This window comes from Haemaphysalis longicornis, unplaced genomic scaffold, assembly GCF_048455015.1.
Source record: "Haemaphysalis longicornis isolate Haplotype H1 unplaced genomic scaffold, Haemaphysalis longicornis Haplotype H1 scaffold_2, whole genome shotgun sequence".
Classification (NCBI taxonomy): Eukaryota; Metazoa; Arthropoda; class Arachnida; order Ixodida; family Ixodidae; genus Haemaphysalis; species Haemaphysalis longicornis.
The window spans coordinates 272017901-272038581 of NW_027526295.1; the positions used below are offsets into that span (position 1 = coordinate 272017901).

The window sequence follows — 20681 nt, forward strand, 5'->3', positions numbered from 1 at the left end:
TCACTTCAAAGTAAGTGCGTATATGCTAATGTTTTTCTTTGAAGCGAATAAAATATGAAACAAAACAGCAAGCTGTGGCACTCAAGCTTATGTCGACGAAACAGCGAGCGTTTTCTTCCCCTGTCGGCGAAAGCATTAACGCTCGTTAGATCTCATTCAACCCGCACCACCTCCTCGTCTCGCCTAGAACAATGGACTTGGCCGTTCTGCGAGATCTACCAAGGTCGCTAACTTCGTCATCCAGGATGAGATGCCGACGAGCAGTGGAAAAATACACGTAAGTGCCCTTTCTCGTTATTTACACAGTTGATTCGGACTCGCGCAAGTGTAATTATGGCCGAAAGACATCGTCATCGCCACCACGACGTCGACTGCTCTTTGTGGAGCGTTGCCGCGGCTGAGGACCCTGCGGCGCCGTGGAGCGACGCTGGTGGCTAAGAGAAACTCGCTGTTCGACTCCGAGGTGTGCTCGCGATGACACATTGCAGCCTTCATCATGACTGTGTCTCTTTTAAGTGCACAGCACTTTAGGGGCTCGCCTTGTTGTCGTAGCTTGCTCGCTGGACCCAAGTAGAGCCCCACGGCGTTCCGTCGTCGCGTCGTCGAAAGCCAAGCGGTTTATGTAGTCATAAGCGTTCGAAACTCGTGAACCGAGGGTGCTTGTCATACATCTCCCCGTTGTTTAACGCAAAGAAAACTGTAGGTGCATTTGAGGCAAAATATACGTAATGATTAACCGGCAGCGCCCGCGTTCATTTAGTTAGGAGCGCTCGTTGGGTTGGTTTTTACGATACGAAAAAAAAAAAAGTGGCAGTGCAACGCCGGCACGTGCGGGAGGAAAACCAAGCACAAAAAGAACAGAACTCCCGTTGGCGCAGTTTCAGGCAGGGAGCGCGCTGGCCCTGCGAAGGCGGGAAATTTGATTTGCATTGGGTGGTAGGTGAGCGGGTAACGGCGCTACAGTCCATTACGTTGAATCACTGCTCTGCACTTCCGACAGCTTTCACATTGAGTGGAACGGCTTTAATCTTTTCCTCTCGTCTACTCTAGCGGTGGAAATACGTACAGCAAGATACCACATGGCTGTAATCGTGGTTATCGTATTACCAACATGTCGTTTATGAATGATCTTTGTGATTATTATTGCATTACTCTGGTATAAACCTCATTAAGAACGTTACGTGGTGTGACTCTAACGGGTTGTCTTTTGAGCCTGCGCTCAGAACAAAGTTTAAGTCAGCGCTAATGCTTGTCTTCGCTTTTTTTAATGCTACGCTTCGTTTAATTTTCGTGGAAGATTTACAGAGTCTAAGTTTCTTCGCCTAATCTCTTGATATGACGAATAATCAATACCGCTCTTGGCGACTTGGTGTGGTCTATCGTAGCGTCTGAAATCAAGCCTGCGCCTATATCATCTTACGGTCAACGAATTACGGCGCTTTGCCGAAATTCGTTCGCCGCGGGGTTGTAGGTACCAGTTCGTACACTACACGGCGTTGTCTGCGGAAAACCCTTATGTTCTTCCGCAAAGGTGGAAAACCCGTTCTTGGCGGTTATAATGACTTCCCGTTTTAAAGAAAAGGTCCATCTTCCGATGCTATTTCGGCCTTTGTCCAAAGATAAATGGTGTTTGTTTCTTTAGGAATTAATCATTGCAGGTGGCCTTTCCTTCAGTGCCTTTTTCTTCCATTTTTCTGTGACGCAAAAGGGCCCGTCCACAATTTCATCCAAGCAAAGGCGCTGTTTTTGCCTAACAGAAGGCTAAGAAGATGCTTGCGGCATGGCAGGTGACGGCCGGGCAGGTAGCGCAACCCATTGCGCCAGTGGTATCAGACTTGGGCCGCTTGATGTCACACATAAATAAACACCGATAGTAAGGGGTGGTTCCTCTGGTGTTCACCCGCATATAACGCCTCACTGTACCGCTACGAAGATGCAAAACATTCGATCAAGTCAATATTACAGCCAGCTGTTGTGAGAGAGCCGGCTTAATCATGCGTAAGACCTGAAGTTTGTGCCGTTTTCAAACATTTGCTAAGCAGAAATTACCGAATACATTCGTTTTACATGTCCGTGTCCTATTTCTGGTGTTTCAATAAGAAGCTTAGACAAGCTCCAACAATCGCGTTTTATATGCTAATAAAGTATTATTAAGTATCGTTCACGATTTGAGACGCCACGAATCGCAGCGCGAAAAAGTGCATGGCAATACCTGTTTCCACGCTTTTGGAATTTTCTGCGCAAATAAGCAGCTTCCCGTAATGGTATACTTGTATTCGGGGCATTGCAGTCAACCGAAAGAAGCCAATTATTTCTACGCTGTATCATCTCTTACCATACTGACTATTGTTCCGTTATGACAATGTTTACTCGTAACACTTTACAAGTGCGCGCTGGTGGTATACTGCTTATTAACGCTGGCACACTTCTAAGTTCCAACTGTTTTTCGCCTCTCGTCTGATGTCCCTATCTTTCACTGCTCTGGGAAGTGAAGTGCGTTTGAAGAAAAAAAGTATGAGAACGAGATAATATAAAGATTATAATCCTTGTGGTCATGCAACACCCAGGAACAAAAATGGCCGCATATCTGCTCCTTTCGTTGCAAATGTCGACTAAAGACGATAGACTTTGTCGACATTTGCCAAGTAAATTCCTCCATTCACTTTCCCACTCACCTCTCATGCTGTTCCTCTTCCGTCGCGCTCCTCCCAAGGTAAACACGCTAAAGGTTCGCTCAAGTCAATTTAAATGTACCCCGTTCCACTGCTCCAAGTCGGGTGACTCGATGCCAGCGTTGCCGGCGGATACGCGCGTGAATCGAGTCACCTATACTACAACGTTTATAGAACCACATTGCCCTACTCCACAAGCGTTTCAAGCGGAACGTGGAGCCTATGTAGTGGAACCTTTCATTGCGTTTGCCGTTTCATTTCTTAAATGTCGCCCGGAGCTATTGTAGCGCTGGAAACAGCAGGCGACAGTTTTCTGCAGTTGATGTAGTATTTCATTTGCTATCGCAAAAACCAAGCATTTATAATTTCTTAACGGAACAGTGCAAATATAACTTTTGTATTGATTTTCTCTCTTGTATTGGCGTAATGTCGTGTTCTTGTTCAACAGTGTTGACAAGTATGAACATTGACACCGGACTTACACGTTTATATTTGGCTGTGGGTATTGGCTGTGAGCGCGACCACGGGCGGCGCTGCGAAGTGCGCCTGCGTAAGGTCGGCTTAGGGACTCTCGCATTTGTCGTCTGCTTCGCTCGGGCTCGCTCGCTCCGCTGTTTCTTTGCATGCGGTTGACTTTTGATGCTTGGGATTTCGCGTATGGGTTGAGATTTCGCGTATGTGCAACTTTTTTTCTGAATACAAGACTTAAAATCGCATACAACACCTCAAGGCGTGATTTAAAGTTATAGCCTTTGATGCCGCTACGGAGGAAATTTTGCCAGCGTCACCCCACTACTGCGAAGCCGGTCCCGTGCGGCGTCCGCTTCTATACTCGGTTACAACTCAAGAACGGCACCACCTCAAGTAGTGTATCACTCCACCAAAGCGCTGGACCCGTGACGTCAGCGCGCACGCGTTTTGAAAGGGGTTTGCTATGAATGCGTGATATCGTCTGCCTTGTCTCACGCAGTTTGTTTGTCGTCACTGGAGTCGTTTATAAGCATATTAAGTCCAAAAAATCACGGGAACGGCTCACGCCATGTTCAAAATATTCCCAGTAACGCCCTACTTGCGCCGCGCGGAGAAACATCCGGCTACGGTGATAAGGCACAGCGGCAACTCCCGGTGCCGTTCTTAAGTTGTCACCGAGTATAGGCGTCAGCTTCTGCATTTCGCAATCTTTCGAACAATGGTAACAGTCAGCAGCTAACAACCCACAACAGCGAAGATGTAAGATCAAAACAAATTCCAGGCCTTCGGGGCTGTCGGCTTTGGCAGAGGGCATTACGATTCCTGCTAATCCGTATGTAAGGTAAAACAGATTTTGCAACTTTGCTGAACGCTCGAAAGTATTGTATCACGTTACTTTACGTTGTCATGGCATGAAAGTATGCCTGCCTACATGCACTATGGGCTGCAAAAACTGTAGGTTGAGTTCCAAACATCACACTGTGTGGCCAGGCGCGTGCTGGTTTTATTCCACGCTTCTAACCGGTATGGAGGTTTATTGAGCGAAACGAGTCAACTGTATGGTAAACACAGAGTAACACTATGTTTGTTCAGACTTGGGGGGATATTTCGGGAAATATCCCACATCCATATCTTCCCAATATTCAGACAGGCGTTATCGTAAACCGGCACTCACGAGAAGGAGGAGGAGGAGAACACTTTATTTAAGAGTAAAATTCAGCTGGTTAGTGGGCGGGCTCCTCAGTCCAGGACAAGAGAGTAAGCGTAATTTTCTTCAATTCATCGAACGTCATTCCGAGTAGGCCAGGATTTCTACTTTGCGCCTGAAGGGGTTGGAAAACAACAAGGAGCTGTTTGGAGATATTCATCTGTTTCGAATTGTGTTATACGGAATACCGGCACGTATACTATTCACTGCGTTTGTTAGCACGTATAACAAGCCTTCAACACCGTAAGCATGTCATAACTGTTCGTGTTGAGATTCAGGTCGTTACCATAACGATGGTTACGGGAGAAATTCGGGGCACAAAAGCCGCCTTCGACTACTCAGAAAAACGTTGTCTGAACCGTTTCGCGGTGGTGTAGTACGAACCTTCTCATTGCATTTACATGGGAATAAACAACGCACGATGTGGGTATGTACTCTTGTACGCAGCCATAAGGAAAGCCAGTTTCTGAAGAAGGTACTGTATGCCTTACACCCTGAAGAAAATATCCACACGAACTTTGTGAGCCTCGCAAACATCCCCAAACTTCCAAGGACGTCTGTGACTGTGCAGAAAAATTAATGCGTTTGGCACAAAAAAAAAAAAAAAACTTTCCTCTGATACAAGTCAACAGCAACGAAATAAATAGAAGACAACCGTTTTAGCTCCTGCTGTGCGACCCGCTGCTTGGTGCGTAGCTTTAGACTGTTAAGTCTTCATAGGAGCATCTCAAGAATAATTTAGGGAAGCCTGCACATTTTGAATACTTATCGAGGATCTCTGAGCACTGAAACTCGCAAATACACTAGAAAGGATGAGGTACACAGGATCGTCGGAGCGACGCTGTAAGTCGTTCTCTCAGAGTTGTCAGAAGCTGGCTGGAAATACGCTTTTTAGAGCCCTGAAGCACAAAAGCGGGCGATATATAGCACAGGCGCTGCTGCCAGTCACAAGCGGGCGACCGCGGCGCGAGTGTAGCAGCGGCGCGAATGTAGCATACGACAGCGGAGCGAGACCCTAAGCCAATGTCAGAGCCAGGGGGCGCCACTCAAACATCTCATCGCCAATATAAGACTATTATGCAGCTCCTGTTTCTCTTTGGTTGAGTGGTGAATCGAGCCACAGACAGACAGACAGACAGACAGACAGACAGACAGACAGACAGACAGACAGACAGGCAGGCAGACAGACAGACAGACAGACAGACAGACAGACAGACAGACAGACAGACAGACAGAGCAGAATTTCTGCGTTTAAGTAGCCCACGAAAGACCATCATCTTTAAGCTTCATCAAATCGACGGCTGGCGGCGGTTCCTCGAAGCACCAGCGCATGTTGAAATGGCTCCCTTCGCTTCACTGGTCCCCGCGATGTCGGTCTACTTCTGTACTCACCAACAAGACGAAGCGCAGTTGGGGTGCAGAAGTGAGGCCGAGTGAATAACAGAAGCGACCAGATGAGAGTGAAGGAACGTACGTGTTCATTGTGGCAAAGCATATTGCACTGGTGTTTCAGCACCCAAAAGAAACAGAGGTAAGTTGTCACGTTTTAAAGTTCTTCGTTCACAGCGTTCACGTCTCCTCTGATAGCTTCTTGTGCGGGAAACGAAGCGTATCCGTGTCCTCAAACTCGCTTCAGCATTTCATAAAACTGTGAATTGACACAAAAAGGAAGATGAAAACAAAGTCGTTAAAAGCGGTTCCTCACGGGCAAGAGCACGGAATTTATTCAAGCTTCTGTCTGCACCACGTCCACTGACACTCGCAGATGCACCGCCGTAACTGAAGAGCGAGCACTGTCTATCCAAAAACGCGTCCACCAATTAGCCCGTGCGCTGTGACAATTGGGAAACCCTCTGACAACCGCCTATACAGGGCGATTCTCACTCGGGATCTCACCAAAAGAAAATAAGCGAAGCGAAACCACCGGAATGTCTACCTCCGCCGCACTGGTACAGCGTACAAAGACGGTCGGCAACGCGGCTACCCTTCAGCAAGAACACCCGCAACACGTGCGGATTGGCACAGAGCATGGATGCAGTGAACTAGCTCATACGTCAGTGGGCCCCGAGCTGGTATTCCGCTGTCACGCCTGTAATGGCGGATCTTCACTGAAAGCGCGTGACCTTGGCCGTCTTGGACGCCGCCCTCGAGGCTGACCTGGACCCGGCTCTGGCGGCACCTCTTGGGGCACCGCGCCCTGCGTTTCCCCGACCCCGGTTGAATCCGCCTGCTGCGGGCTCACTGAAAGCGAGCTCGTCGTTCAGCTGGCGAACTAGCTCGTCGTAGAAGCCCGGCGTCGGCTCGGCCACGGAGAGCGCCGAGCTCCGCGGTTCGCCCAGCCGCGACAGAGCGCCGTCCACGCGAGACTCCAGCTCCGGATCCACCGGCAGATCGCTGGGGCCCACCTCAGTGGGGAGCAGATACTCGGGCAGCGACAGCTGGCGGAGCAGCAGGCAGTTCTCGCCCTGGGGATGAAGAGGGGGAAGAAAGGGTTGTCACCGTCAGGGGTCCGTCCGAACCAGCGCAGCAAAAGCGAAATCAACAGTCACGAACGATTCATTACTCTTCATTACATTAGTAAGACGCTTTGCGGCACCATGCGCCTTTGTCGCTAAGACATCTTGCCAGTTCTAACTTTTAAAGACGATAGTCTTTCTTGGGCTACTTAAACCCAGAAATTTTGGTCTGTCTGTATGTCTGTCCGTCTGTCTGTCTGTAAGTCGATTCAGCCACCCGGCCAAAGTAAAATGCTTTTGCCCAATAGTCCTATATACTCACAGCCAAATGTAAACGTCTAAGCCCGGTTTATATGTTCATACTTGCCAACTCTGTTAAACAAGAACAAGACATTACGCAAATATAAGACAGGAAATTAGTACACAAGGGATATTTACAGTGTTCCTTTATTAAAAAATTCATGGATGCTTGGTTTTTCGATAGCAAATGATAATCTACATCTACTGCAGAAAACCGCCGCCTCCTGGCGGCATATGAAAAATCACGCGGCAACAGCAACGAAAGGTTCCACTAACTATGTTCCACGTTCTGCTTGGAACGCACGTGGAGCACGGCAACCTTGAAGTCGGCCGCCTCGATTCACGCGCGTCTCCGCCGTACTACAGCGCTGGCATCGAGGAACCCCGCCTGTAGCAGTGGAACGCGGTAAATTCAAATCGCCTTGAGTGTGTTTACCTTGGGATGAGCGCGACGGTGCAGGAACATGCATGAAAGGTGAGCGGGAAAGCGAAGGGGGCATTTCCTTGGCAAATGTCTACAAAGACTATCGTCTTTTGACGACATTTGCAACGAAAGGAGCAGATACGCGGCCAATTTTTTTTTTAATTGGACCGCACCTCTACACTCCGCTTTCGTCGGCCGCTCTAAGCCATAAGGAGCTAAGGAACGCGACACGTAATTCGGTATTTTCGTGTGTAGGTGTGAACGCTAAGTACTGCGAGAGAAAAAAAAAAAGAGCGGGCGCCTGGCGGATGCTTTTGTTATATTGACCGGGACGTCCTCAATATGTGCATGTATAACTGAGTAGGGAACAATGCTTAACCTCTTCGAAACAGCCGCTAATTACTGTGCTAACATAATTGTACGATAACCTTTATTGTCGATGTGCTGTGTTCGGTTTCGGTGGCAGGGGGAGGGGTACCACCAGAAAAAAAAAAGCCGAGAGGCAATACAAAGAAGACAAAAGAAAAAAAGGAATGAGTTCCAAATTAAAAAAGAACTTCGGGGTGCACTGGGCGAGAGAGAGGTGGGATTCCTCCCCGTCTAATGGGCGTATAAGAATGACAGCTTGCGTATCCGCTCGCTTCGCTGCAAATGTCATCGAAAGGCGATTCTTCCGCATCCCCTGTCCCGTAACTGCTTCTGCTCTCCCTCTATCCATCTATCACACTGTTCCCCTGCTGTCTCGGTCGAATTTAATTGAATGGAATTGAATTTATTCCAGCATTCAGAAAATAATACACGACGAAAACAGTACAGGAGGAGGTCCCAAAGTCCGCGACTGTCGGGGGGACCTCCTATATCTGATAGGTAGGGTAACGGTGCGATAAAGGGTTCAGTGGTTTAGACTACTACAAAACGAGTGAAAACAATATAAACGAGTGAAAACAATATAAGTATAAAAACAAGCAACCTAATACGTCATAAGTATTGTCACATGAACATAACAGGTTACAGAATATACGAATGGGTTTCTAGACATGGTGACTAAGTGCGCTATAAAAACGAAAGCATGCGTACAATAAATAGACAAAAAATATATGTGTTACAGAATATATATGTGGCTTTTCAAAATACATGTGAGCTCCCGTGATAAGAAAAATGAAGGTTTCCTCAATTAAATTCACTTTTTCCGCCTTCACACTGCTCGCGCTCCAGCTGTTGGACCTTTTGTTGCTGTTTGGCACGCCGCCCGAGCCCTTTTTTTTATGTCTTGTGGGTAAAATTTCGTTTTCAGCGCGGTTTTTGTGTTTGATATCGCAAAAATTAAACACACATCTACTTTTAATTAGAAGAACAGTGGTAGTATCAGCTACATATATGCCGTTTTGCCTCAAGTACCCTTCCTGTTTTCTTTTTGCTGAAGAATGTTGACAAGTATGACCATTACTACCAGATTCAATAGTTTGGAAATGTTTTGCCTATGCAATCATCTTTGACAACAAGACGACACCCTTCAAGGACAACAGGCGGAGACCAGCGAGAGTCAGCGTTCATGACCGAACATGAAGACGGTGAAGACGAAGTGCACGAGCCGGGCCCATGCATGCAGGCCAGGCCCAGCGCCACTATTCGGTGTCACTCCTTTTTCCTCTAAAGTTCCAGCAATCCTGTTCAAGAATTCATTTCACTTTTGTCCGAACGGACGGACGGACGGACGGACGGACGGACAGACAGACAGACAGACAGACCAAAATTTTCGCGTTTAAGCACCCCAAGAAGAGCTATAGCCTTTAAAAATTATTACTGGTATCCGTTATCGGGTGATAGGTGGAGTCTGTGCCCTCGTCCACCACTTTTCACCACCCCACTACGTACGACGCTGAAGTGTTAGACCCGACGGTATGGTGCCCTATGGCACCACCCGATACAAACGGGAAGCCAGTCATCGTGATAAACACCATCATAATGCATTAGTGCATAACTTCGGTTTATTTCTATTATTCCATGACTTATCCGTTTGTGTCTAGACGCAGACCGCGTTAATTAAGGAATCCTAAACTTGCTGCTCGCAAATAAAACAGCTCAGGCGATCAAACAGCCCCAATGCTCGTCTTCTCTTCCCCGTGCAGACAGCCAGACACAGCGATTCCTCCACCTCTAAAACTCCTATACCAACAGCTTTCTCTGGCCAGTAGCAGCAACCGAGGTGCTCGTGCAGTCTGTTTTCTGTACGCGCAATTAAGTCGGCAGGTTTTTTTTTTTTTTGGTTCTGTGCTTTGATAGGGGTTCCTCCTACTGCAGATTGCGATAACGCCAGCCAAGACTGACAGGGTGCCAGTTATCACTTTTGCATATGCCTCCATCCCGTTGTCAAACTAAACACCCTACACAGCAGGCACGCCACAAAAGAGAGGAGCTTTGCGCCTGTCCTCACTGCCTTGCATGCGCAATCATGCGAACGGCAATTAAACTTCGCAGTTATATATCTCGGAGTACGAATGCGCTAGAATAATTCTGCCCAATGAAGCTGCGTAGAAATAAGATTGCGTCTAACTTTTCAATACGAACATGCCTGCTTACTGCAGCCACTATAAAGTGAATTATTCAATTTTAGTTAATGAGGCCACCGATATCAATAATTACCATCTAATGATGTGCCCCCCTGGGCACCTAACCTCACTGTAGAGATGGTCTTCACGTACATCGAGGCGCCTAATTTTTAAAACACCCGTCGACTTAACCTTGATCACCCTGTATATGCGCTCATATCTCCAAACACAGCTACGGTAATGCTTCGGTCATACGATAAAGTTAGGAAATAAGGATTAGGAGATGACATCCCACGACAAGTTTCAAGCTTGCAAGCAAAAACAGTCGGCCGACACTTCGCCGCGTGACCTTGGCCTTGCCACAGAAGGGCAGGCGTGAATCTGCAATTAGAAACAATACCGCGGGTCACGTACTGGGCTTTCTTTGGAAAGGGTCGACTCCGGACAGGAAAAGAGTTCGTGGAGCCGCATCAACGGAGGTTGGCCTGCGAAGGACGGCTGCGTGACGTCTCCTGAATTCCGTGAAATTCTTCCACGCGCAGCAATCTTTCCTCCTTCGCGAAACGATCTACGCGCCGGGAGGGAGCTGCTCACCATGGCGGGCACGGCCAGGTAGCGTCCCCCGTTGGCCTCGACGAGCAGCAGCGCGCGGCGCGCCAGCAGACCTCGGCACAGCGCGGACAGCGCCGCTTCGGACGACAGCTGCGGCGTCAGGAGCAGCGGCTCTCCGCGCACCAGGTCCTCGCAGGGCGCGTCCCGGCACACGAGCCGCACGGCCCGCAGGTGCCGCAGGGGAGCCCACGGCACGACCGCACATCTGCACCGCCGCCGACGACCGGATAACCCTTCCGACAAACGCTTTCACTCTTTCCTTTGTGCTCCCACCCGCTCCCCAAACCGAATCCGCTCAACTCTCCCGAGCTCTGGAGGCGCGCCCTGTCCAGCTCATGCCTGTCCGACCAGCTTCGGCTGGTGGAGCGGGCTGTAGCGGCTGGCGAGGCATATGGGGTCGTCCTGGACTGAGGACTTCACCTCCTGAAGAGTCCGCGCAACTTTTTCCCACAATAAAGATGTTTATCCTCCTCGTCCTGTTTCCTTCGCGTATGGAAGCCCTGTGAAAGCTGTACTTACCAACAGCACGGAGCGACATTGCGTGATTTGCTCGTCGTAGCAGAACTACCCGCCTTCCGTTTCTGCTTTGCTTTGTGGCTTTTTTTTTTAAGTGGCTATCGATTGCGTTTATTGCTGCAAAAGAAAGGAAGCGGCCAATAGCCGCTACATTGCTGTAATGACGTATATAGAACGCTCAGAGAACGCCAAGACTCGCGAAAGAGAGAAAAATCTTGAGTTCCAAGTTATCTGATAGGCATAGAGCAGTAGTTTGGCTAATGTACTTATTGACTTCCTATTGTTAGTACCGGATCTGTTTGTTGACAACGCTATGAAATCATTTAAGAGTTAGAAAAACGTTGAGAAAAGTGCCGCAGGGTCCTTTAATCGAATATGACCTCGTCCCGAGCAAACATTTTCGCCTAATTACGCGTATTTGACACAATGACCTGCTTCGCACCATACTGAATTACCTGCTCGGCAGCAACAGAAACTAGGCACGATCGAGCAGCTCCTCATGTATATAGACGGCCGGCGCTCATCCCATGCACACCACGTTAGTGAGGGGTCGAATGTGATACCGTTCTTGATGAGACATGGCGATGTTTTTCACCAGAAATTGTGTAACATGTTGAAGGTTCTCTTACAACTCTGCCCCAGTATCGCAGACGAGTCATTACACGTTTTTCAACGGGCTGCCTAAAAGTTGGCTGTATTCCTTTTCACCCATTAGTCTCCTGACGACCACTGCAAGAGGATGGCCTCTTCCGTTTAAACTTCCAAACCCACTCGTGACCTGCGTCCCCCGCATTCATTCTTCGTCCCTGGATTTTGAGTTTCCCGTCATAATACACAGCAACTCTCCCCTCGTCTATCAGTGGCCGTTGTGCTACCTCGGGGGGCTCACCTTACCTCCGCACCACATGCCCGGCCCCTTCTTTCTCTTACTCTGAACTTGAATGTCTTCCGCACAAGTCTATCCTTTGATCCAAGACACTCGTTTTCAGTCGCCACGTGTTACACCTATCACCCTTTTCCACATGGCTCTTCGGACTGAACTGAGATTTAGTGAGAATTGTTCCCTGTGCTGGTCAAAAATTCGGAGTCCATGACATAAAAAATATCGCCGAAGAAACACAAAAACACAAAAGAAGGCCGACAGCCCAAAAGCTCGGTGTTTCCTTCCTCTTGAAGGGCTCCTGAAGCGACAGTTTGGCCAGTGCCTTTCCCGTCCAGGAGCGTGCACAGCGCCGTTCGCCGCACTTTTGTGCCTGTACGGTTAAAGCCCTCCATCACGGACAGGGACGAGAGCAGTATGGAGGGGCTTTATGTACGGTGTGGCAGGAAGGGGAGGGGAGAGGGAGTGCATGCGCGAGCAGGCTTCGCGCGCTCATCGACATTCGAGGGCCTGTGCACGGCTGCTGAATGATGTGCACAGGATACGGCCTGCCACGTGGCGCAACATCACACGGGCATGCTGATTATGCCGTTAGCACAAGGAGAGTGGTAAAACCATCGCTTGGCGATACGAATGCGGGCGTGTGCGCAGTCATTGTAACCGAAAGAAGAAACGGACGCAAAAGGTAAAGGACGGTGATAAAATTAAAGCAGCTCCTCTCAACGTGAAAGCTGCCGTAAATGCAGAGCAGTGGTTCGCCATAGGGGCTGCTGTGGCGCCCGTCTCCGCTCTTTGCTCTTACCGTAACTCTGTCTCACTCCTCTCTTGCTGAATTGAACAGACGTTTGTTCAATGCAATTCAATTTTCCCGCCTTCTCAGTACTCACGCGCCTTCTCCTGAGACAGCTGGCATCTTTTTCTCTCTCTCTTTTTTTTTTTTTGTCTTTCGTTTCGTGTACTGCCTAGACGCGCACGAGCGAGAGTTCAGTTCTTTTTGTGCTTGCTCTCATCTCGCACGTGCTGGAGCCTTCCTGCGCCATTTTGAACGCGTCGTTTTAGATGCAGAGCATCTGATTCACTCGCCTTGTCCCTCCGGCGTCGTCGTCGTTGTTGTCGGCGTTGTCCACCCCTCTGCCATTCTCCTCGCCGCGCGAGCTGCGCTCTCCGCCGCTCACCCCCTCTCCTCTCCGATAACGAACACTCTCTCGCGAGGGGCATTGGATTGGATTTGATTTGATTTGATTGGATTGGCTTGGATTGGCTTGGCTTGGCTTGGATTCGGTTGGATTCGGTTGGATTGGATTTGGATTGGATTGGATTAAAGTGGATTGTGTTGGATTGTCTTGCGTCATAGCCGCGGCAGACGCGCTGGGGCCGGCGCATGTGCAGTACTCTCTCTTCCGCGGTTTCTTCTCCTTCGGGCGCGCTGCGCATATAACCGGTGTGCAGTTCTCCGGCGAAGCAACATCCACGCTTGGCTCAAACACCTAGTCCACGCCGCTTTACAAGTACGCCAACGTCGTCATCGACTGGGACCAGCTTACGCAGTCCCCTCAACGTTATGCGCGCTATACAACGCGTTCCCTTCGCCGCTCCGCCTATGCGTCGCATCTACACAGGGGTTCCCGCGAGGGGAGGTGGGAGTTTTTTTATCTCGGCGGCCTTTTTTTCTTTTTTTCGTTTATATATTGTAGCGACAAGACGTTGAACGGTTGGATTACAATTGAGGCGAACTTGTGCCCACAACGCAAACACCGACCGCTTCGAACGTCTCCCCACGAGCGTCTGCCTCCAAACTGGCCCTGCCGCACGAGCGCGCATGCGTGGAACGGCGCCACGAGAGCGTGCTCACAATGCCGGGGGAGGCGCCTTGTGGGAAAGCTTTCTTCGCAGCAATATACTATCGTAAAAACCAACCTAGTGGGCATTCCTAACTAAACTGACGCCGAGTCTGCCGGTTGGTTCCATATATTTTGCCTCAAATGTACCTGCAGTGTTCTTTGCACTAAATAATGGGGTCGTGTATGACAAGTGCCAGCGGTTCCAAGAGTTTCGAACGGCTCTGCCTACATGAATCTCTTGTTCAAGTATCCTCTCAACTTTTGGCCGGAAGGCTCAATCGAGAGACAAGCGGGTACCTTTTGGAACACGGGCGAGTAGAATATGCTGCGTCACGTGGGCTCTTTTTTCTGCCTCGATTTCTTCCGTTTTTCCTTCCACCCTACAAACATTTTGCGCTTCATTCGTGCACATATGAGCTTGCCTAAGTCTGCGCCTGCCGATCGTGTTGTCAGATTGTACTGCACGCCGAAGAACGGAAGAACGTAAGGGTTATTGGATAGCTACCGCGGCGGCCGTTCGTTCCATGTATTCGTCTGTTTGGGAATTCTCAGTTACCCGCCACTGCGGCTCAATGGCTGAGGCGTTGCGCTGCTGAGCCCAAGGACGTGAGTTCGATCCTGGCCACGGTGGCTGCTTTTTAGATGGAGGCGAAAAACGGAAACGCCCGTGTGTCGAGATATCGGCGCACGTTAAAGATCCCCTGCAGGTGGTCGAAATTAATCCGGAGCCCTCCACTACGGCGCGCCTCAAAGCCCAGGTGTAGCTTCGGTGCTTTAACCCCCCAAAAGTTCTTGAAATTTTTGGGAGGGAGTTCTCATTACGGAAGAGGCAAACGAGGGCAATCATGCGCGCAGTGTTCCAGTAATAGGAGGCACATTTGAAAGATGCGGAGCAGTGAAGGGCCCGTGAAGCCGCAAACGTGCGAGCATTTGGCAAAACGAAATTAATTGGGACCTCCGGAGGCGATTACTAACGGTGTTTGGCGCAGTCACAGTCACAAAGTTTCCTGGCCGAGCGCATCCCTGAGCACTCTGCTCTTCACTCACCCATCTGGCGCAGGTAACAGGACCTCGCGCACGTTGCACTGGATTGAATCAGTGGCGTCAGGAAGCTCCTTCTGGGGACAAAGAACGAACGGGTAATTACGGCAGGCCAAGCATTCATTGTACGAGTGATATTCAACGCTCAACCGACGCTACTGCGCATGCGTACACGCCTTCAACCAACCTGCGTGCATTTGCGTTTACCGAAGTGCGAAAGTGCTTTAACCCGGCTCTGAAGATGTGTGTCAACGACAGGTAAGCTGCCGCCACTCACATGTCTCACGCAGCAGATGCAGCCGAGGTACTGTTCAGCGAGTTCTAAGCCATCTACTCCGCATGCCTCCATTAAGTCATTGGTTCACAAAGACTAGATGCGCTTATTCACGACGTCTAAAAACTAATTTAGGATCTACTGGTGAATCTTTAGCAATGCGTGAGCATGTCGTCCTGCCTAAGGCTCGGCCCACTGCGCACGCCCTGCTTCGGGCTCATGTTTTGTCACCCTGCACTGACCACCCACTTCTCGCTATAATGCGTTCAAGCGTTGCCCGGGAGCCGCGGGACCCGTAGAGGCCGTGCAGAGGTATACGCAGCGCGCCGCGCTTCGACTTCCCGTCACCTTGGCAATGTCGGTACCGTTGCGAGGGCAGCTCTCTCTTTTCTCGAAGGTAGCCCTCTTCACTCTGTCACTCTGTACTCTCTTTAGTTCGGAGCGACGCGACGATTTGCTGACACGACCTATTTATTGCGAACGAAAAAATTGGCCGCGTATCTGCTCCTTTCGTTGCAAATGCCGTCAAAAGACGATAGTCTTTATCGGCTTTTGCGAAGTAAATGCCTCCCTTCGCTTTCCCGCTCACCTCTCATGTTGTTCCTCTTGCGTCGCGCTCCTCCCAAGGTAAAGACGCCAAAGATTTGCTTAAATCATTTTAAATTTCCCGCGTTCCACTGCTCCAAACCGGGTGACTCGATGCGAACGCTGCCGTACGGCGAAGACGCGCATTAATCGAGGCGCCCTACTTCAGCGTTTATAGAACCGCGTTTCCCTACTCCGCGTGCGTTGCAAGCAGAACGTGGAACCTACCTAGTGGAACCTTGCGTAACTGTTGCCGGTTGATTTCTTAAAATGGCCCCAGAAGCTATAGTGGCGCGGGCGACAGCAGGCGACGGCGGAGTGAATTCTTTTTCTGCAGTTGATGAAGTATTTAATTTCGCAAATTCAAGCATGTTTGATTTTTTTTATAAAGGAACACTGCAAATATCACTTCTGTATCGATTTGTTGTCTAATATTTGCGTAATGTCTTGTTCTTCTTCAACAATGTTGACAATTATGAACATTCCACCGGGCATAGACGGGTAGATTTAGCTGTGACTATAAAAGACTATTGCGCAGGCATTGTTTTGCTTTGGCCAGGTGGCTGAATCGGGTCACAGACAGACAGACGGACAGACATACAGACATACAGACAGACCAAAATTTCTGGGTTTAAGTAGCCCAAGAAAGACTATCGTCTTTAATAAAAGTACTTCAGACAGCCTAACTGAAGAAGTCCTCCCAGTATACCAGAAACACCGGAGACGATTCATGCCAGATGACCGACTCGTGTGGAGTACGCAGCTCGCGCGTCGGGAACGGCCGGTACCAACCTCGACTGCACCATCGGCCGACTTTCCCAGGCAGAGCAGCGCCTCGCTGGACCTCGGCGGCAGCAGGAGGCTCTTGAAGGCCGCCTCAAACGCGGACGCCTCTGCCGGCAGACGCCGCACGAAGAGCCAGCTGGAAGAGCCGGGCGGCTGACGCGGGAACGACAGGGACTCGCCGAGGCTGAAGGACTTCTCCAGGCGGCACGGCTCCAGCTGATACACCTGGTGCCGAGGTTAAATGGGCCATCATCATCGTCAACAGCTTACTCGGGTCCACTGAAGGACGAAGGCCTCTCCTATCGACCTCCAATAGCTCCTGTTCGAGTTTTCCCCCGAATTTATTTATTTCATCCCTCCTTTTGGTTAATGATGGCCTTCCCCTTCTTCTAGAGCTGTCTCCTGGCGTCTACTCTGCTAACCACCGGTTGTCAGTTCTTCTCATTACATGGCCAGCCCACACCCATTTCTTTTTCTTTACGTGAACTACGACATCATCTACCCTAGTTTGTTCTCTAATCCAGGTAGCTCGTTTCTCGTCCCTGAGGGTTATTCCTAACATTATTCGTTCCATGGCCCGTTGAGCTGACCTAAGTTTGCTTAAATTTCTACCCTAGTTGTGTAGTAAGGCCCCAAGTTTCAGCTGAGTATGTCATCACCGGCAGCTGGTTGTAGATTTTTCTTTTGAGTGACAGAGGCAGCTTACTTTTCATTATTTGGGAGTGCTTGCCGAGTGCTTCCCAGTCCATACCTATTCTGCGCCGGCTCTCTCTCTCATGGTTGGAGTCAGCACTTACCATCTGTCCGTGGTAGCTATATTCTTGTACTTCTTCTACCATTTCGTTTCCATATCTGGAAAAGGCGCTTTCGGCTTGTTTATCCCTCAATACTTCAGGTTTATTCATATTTATCTTTAACCCCACGGCCATGCTTTATGATTGTAGTTCCTCAAGATGAAGGCGAAATAGAACTCTGTTCAGTTTGAAATAACTAAACTTTGGTGATTCCCTCGGCTCCACTCCAAACCCGCCGCGGTGGCTCAGTGGCTAAGGCGTTGCGCTGCTGAGCACGAGGTCGCGGGTTCGATTCCCGGCCGCGGCGGCCGCTTTTCTGATGGAGGCGAAAAGCAAAAACGCCCGTGTGTACGAGATTTCGGCGCACGTTAAAGATTCCCAGGTGGTCAAAATTAATCCGGAGCCCTCCACTACGGCGCGCCTCATCGCCTGCGTTGCGTCGGCGCGTTAAACCCCACAATCAATCGGCTCCACTCCAGCTTCGAAAGACGTTTTTGAACTAAAAAACGCGAGAAATACACAATAGCATACCATACACAATAGCAATAGCATAGAAGCCGAAGGCAAACGTAACTTGTTTACTTCATGGCGAAAGATGGCCGAAGCCAGACAATGCCCCGACGGGCGAGGTTACAGTACAGGACTCGAGCAGAGTGACAGCATTGATTCACTGCTCAAACAGGAATGAACTACAGCTCTTAGGGGGTCTTATTCATACCCAAAGCGCTAACGATCAAACAAGTGTTCCCTCTAGATTGTGCACACGACACGAACGGCACAGACACACACAACACCCTTTTCAGAGCTCGTGAGCGGTCTGTAGTAGCGGCGCACGCTGAGTCCGAGATACTCTGAGAGAGGGGCGAGAATATCACCGTAGCGGCTTCCGCGTCCTTCGGACAAGTTGAAGCTTGTTGCGTCGGCTGCCACCGAAGTTTGATCACGCCGATAGCAAGGAGCCAGCTATACAGACATGCAGCGACGCGTTTCAATCCGTCGGCTGCAAGCGTGAGTCACCGACAGGGGGGGGGCCTGCTTGAAAGGCGCACGTAGTGGAGGCTTCGCCACGCAGCCGAGGAGTGTTGCACAAAGCCCTGCGGCGGGCTGATTCGTAACAGGCCGAAAAGATAAAGTAGTGAATATGGAAGGTACGAGAAATGAACTATGAAATCGACAAATGAACTATGTACAAGCAGTAACATCAATAAACGTCACCCATACAACTGGGCGCTGAATCAGATGATTACAGTCCAGTTTCCAGCCCATGATTATGGTCCATTAAAAAAAGAAACCCTAGAGATTATTTCCCAGTCTGTTAAATTATGTCGCAACCTAGAGCCGAGAATCCAGAGATGAGTAAGAAATATAAGCAGGGCTTTAACGGCTAGGCTTTGTTTCCTGATGTCCGCCCACATGCCCAAAATCTTTTGTTCGGACAGAGGGCGAGTGTCCAAGAGTATAGTAATGCTGCCTAAAGGTTCTTTCGCTCACTAGAGTACTTTGGACAAGCGCTAAGTAAGTGTTCGATAGTCTCAGGACAACCGCACAGAAGGCAGTTCTGGCTGTCCTCCCGTCCGATTGTGTGGAGATACTTCCGGGTGAATGCTACTGCGAGACGCAGCTTATGTTGCAATGTCGATTGTGTGGAGATACTTCCGGGTGAATGCTACTGCGAGACGCAGCCTATGTTGCAATGTCTCTTGACTTTCGCGAAGTCGGGGAGCATGAGAGAGTCAGACCTTTTGCTCCAGATCGAGCCTGTGAAGGCGTTCATGCATGGACGCCTTCAGGTCACGCCTACGGGTCAGACAAATGCAAGGCTGCAGCTTGCTTACGTGCTCGGTAGAGCATCGCGTTAGCATCTTGCCTTGTGGTGGCTATAGCCAAGAGAGCTCCACTGTGGTGTGCCTGCTGTGCTTCTGCATCCGCCCACTCATTTCCAGCGGTGCCACAGTGACTTGTTATGCACTGAAGCACCACCGTGTGGCCTTTTTCACTCAACTCGTTAAACGGGATAGCTACATCAGTGGTCAGCTGATGATATGCGCCTCGCTTCATTCGGTCCAGACTCCGTACGCCAGTCTACCCGGCGGCAGCGAATGCAGGAGAAACGCCTCCACAGACTCACTTTCACGGCGTGGACTTCGCGTTCGCAGTCGAAGCGTTGCAGCAGCGCGGCTTCTAGCTTCTCCACCAGGCAGTCCGACCTTGTGGTGAAGCACATGACGTTGAGCCAGCATTTTTGTCCGCTGCGACTCTGCGTGGTGGTGGGAGCATGGTTCGGGCGTATTCAGGTGGCAATCTTCGCATCTTCGAGCGAAAAACGTTAGGCCAATTGATATGCACATTTTCTATCAAGCCTGAAGTGCCAACCTCACATCACCAAGAAAAAGAAAATAAACATCCCTGCGTTACCGACTAGTGTAGCCAGATTTTCATTTCGTGTTGAAGCTGTTCAAGTTAAGATTATTGGAATGCTTCAAACACCCTGCAGTCGCTTTGGGAAAGGCATCGAAATCTGCCGGCGATAAACGAAATACTCATTCTCGCTGTTATGTCATGCCGGGCTTTAGCAGGTCCTGGCACCAGGCGTTACGAAAATTGGTTTCTTAAGTATAATTTGAGTTCAGCTAATGTAACAGTAATTGGCTCCACCGCTTACCTTGTAATAGCCGTTGAACTGAGCTCCGACGTAAGATACTAGGTCGGACAGCAAGGCGTCCAGAGAATCGTCCGGCTTGACAAAGGTATTACGAGCCACTAGGCTAGCAAGGGAAGATAGCAATGTTCGTGTGCTTGTTTTTAAATATTGGAAAGAGAATACGCACTCAACTCGGTCACTCAAAACAAAAATTCCCAAGGCAGCTAGCCGCGGAGACCCCTCGCCTAAGCTCCATCCAAGTGCAACCACATGGGTTAGTGCGTCACAGATTAGCTTTAAGTACGTATCCCAGCCTCCAGTAAGGTCCAGTACGAGAAAGTTTGCGTAATTCTGTTCGGAAGACGGGAGCCCCGATGGTGGTGCTGCAGGTTCCATTTTGCAACAGTTGCAGACGATACCGTGCCATCCTCAACAATTTTCCCCTTTTCATGTGATAATAAAATTAGTACATGCTTTTTACTTCAAAATTTATTAAGTCACTATTGAAGCAATAAATTTATTCATGTCATGACTGTCTGTCAGTTTTACATATTTTTAGCAGAAACTGCAAAATGGCAGCAAATTCGAAACTGCGCTTTTAAATGCCGGTGGCAATTCCAGTTCTCTTTCAC

At 49.6% G+C, this 20681-nt stretch overlaps 1 protein-coding gene across 1 annotated transcript; it reads right to left on the reverse strand.

Moving 5' to 3' along the window:
- Window positions 1–5059: 5059 nt before the first annotated feature.
- On the reverse strand, window positions 5060–20467 carry LOC144167787 (uncharacterized). Its single transcript, XM_077696965.1, has 6 exons — window positions 20071–20467; window positions 19537–19665; window positions 16621–16839; window positions 14976–15046; window positions 10674–10896; window positions 5060–6815 (listed from the first exon to the last, which is right to left on the reverse strand). Exons 1-6 carry the CDS (start codon window positions 20443–20445, stop codon window positions 6456–6458), a joined length of 1377 nt encoding a protein of 458 aa, XP_077553091.1. The 5' UTR covers window positions 20446–20467; the 3' UTR covers window positions 5060–6455.
- Window positions 20468–20681: the final 214 nt, after the last annotated feature.

What these genes read in the sequence shown, in the direction of transcription:
- LOC144167787 (XM_077696965.1), bottom strand. Translation starts at nt 20,445, where the DNA reads ATGGAACCTGCAGCACCACCATCGGGGCTCCCGTCTTCCGAACAGAAT. An exon ending in AGTTCAACGGCTATTACAAG is followed by an intron (nt 19,666 to 20,070) that starts GTAAGCGGTGGA and finishes ACCACCACGCAG; the next exon opens with AGTCGCAGCGGACAAAAATG. An exon ending in ACCTGGCCGTGCCCGCCATG is followed by an intron (nt 6,816 to 10,673) that starts GTGAGCAGCTCC and finishes CTTCATCCCCAG; the next exon opens with GGCGAGAACTGCCTGCTGCT.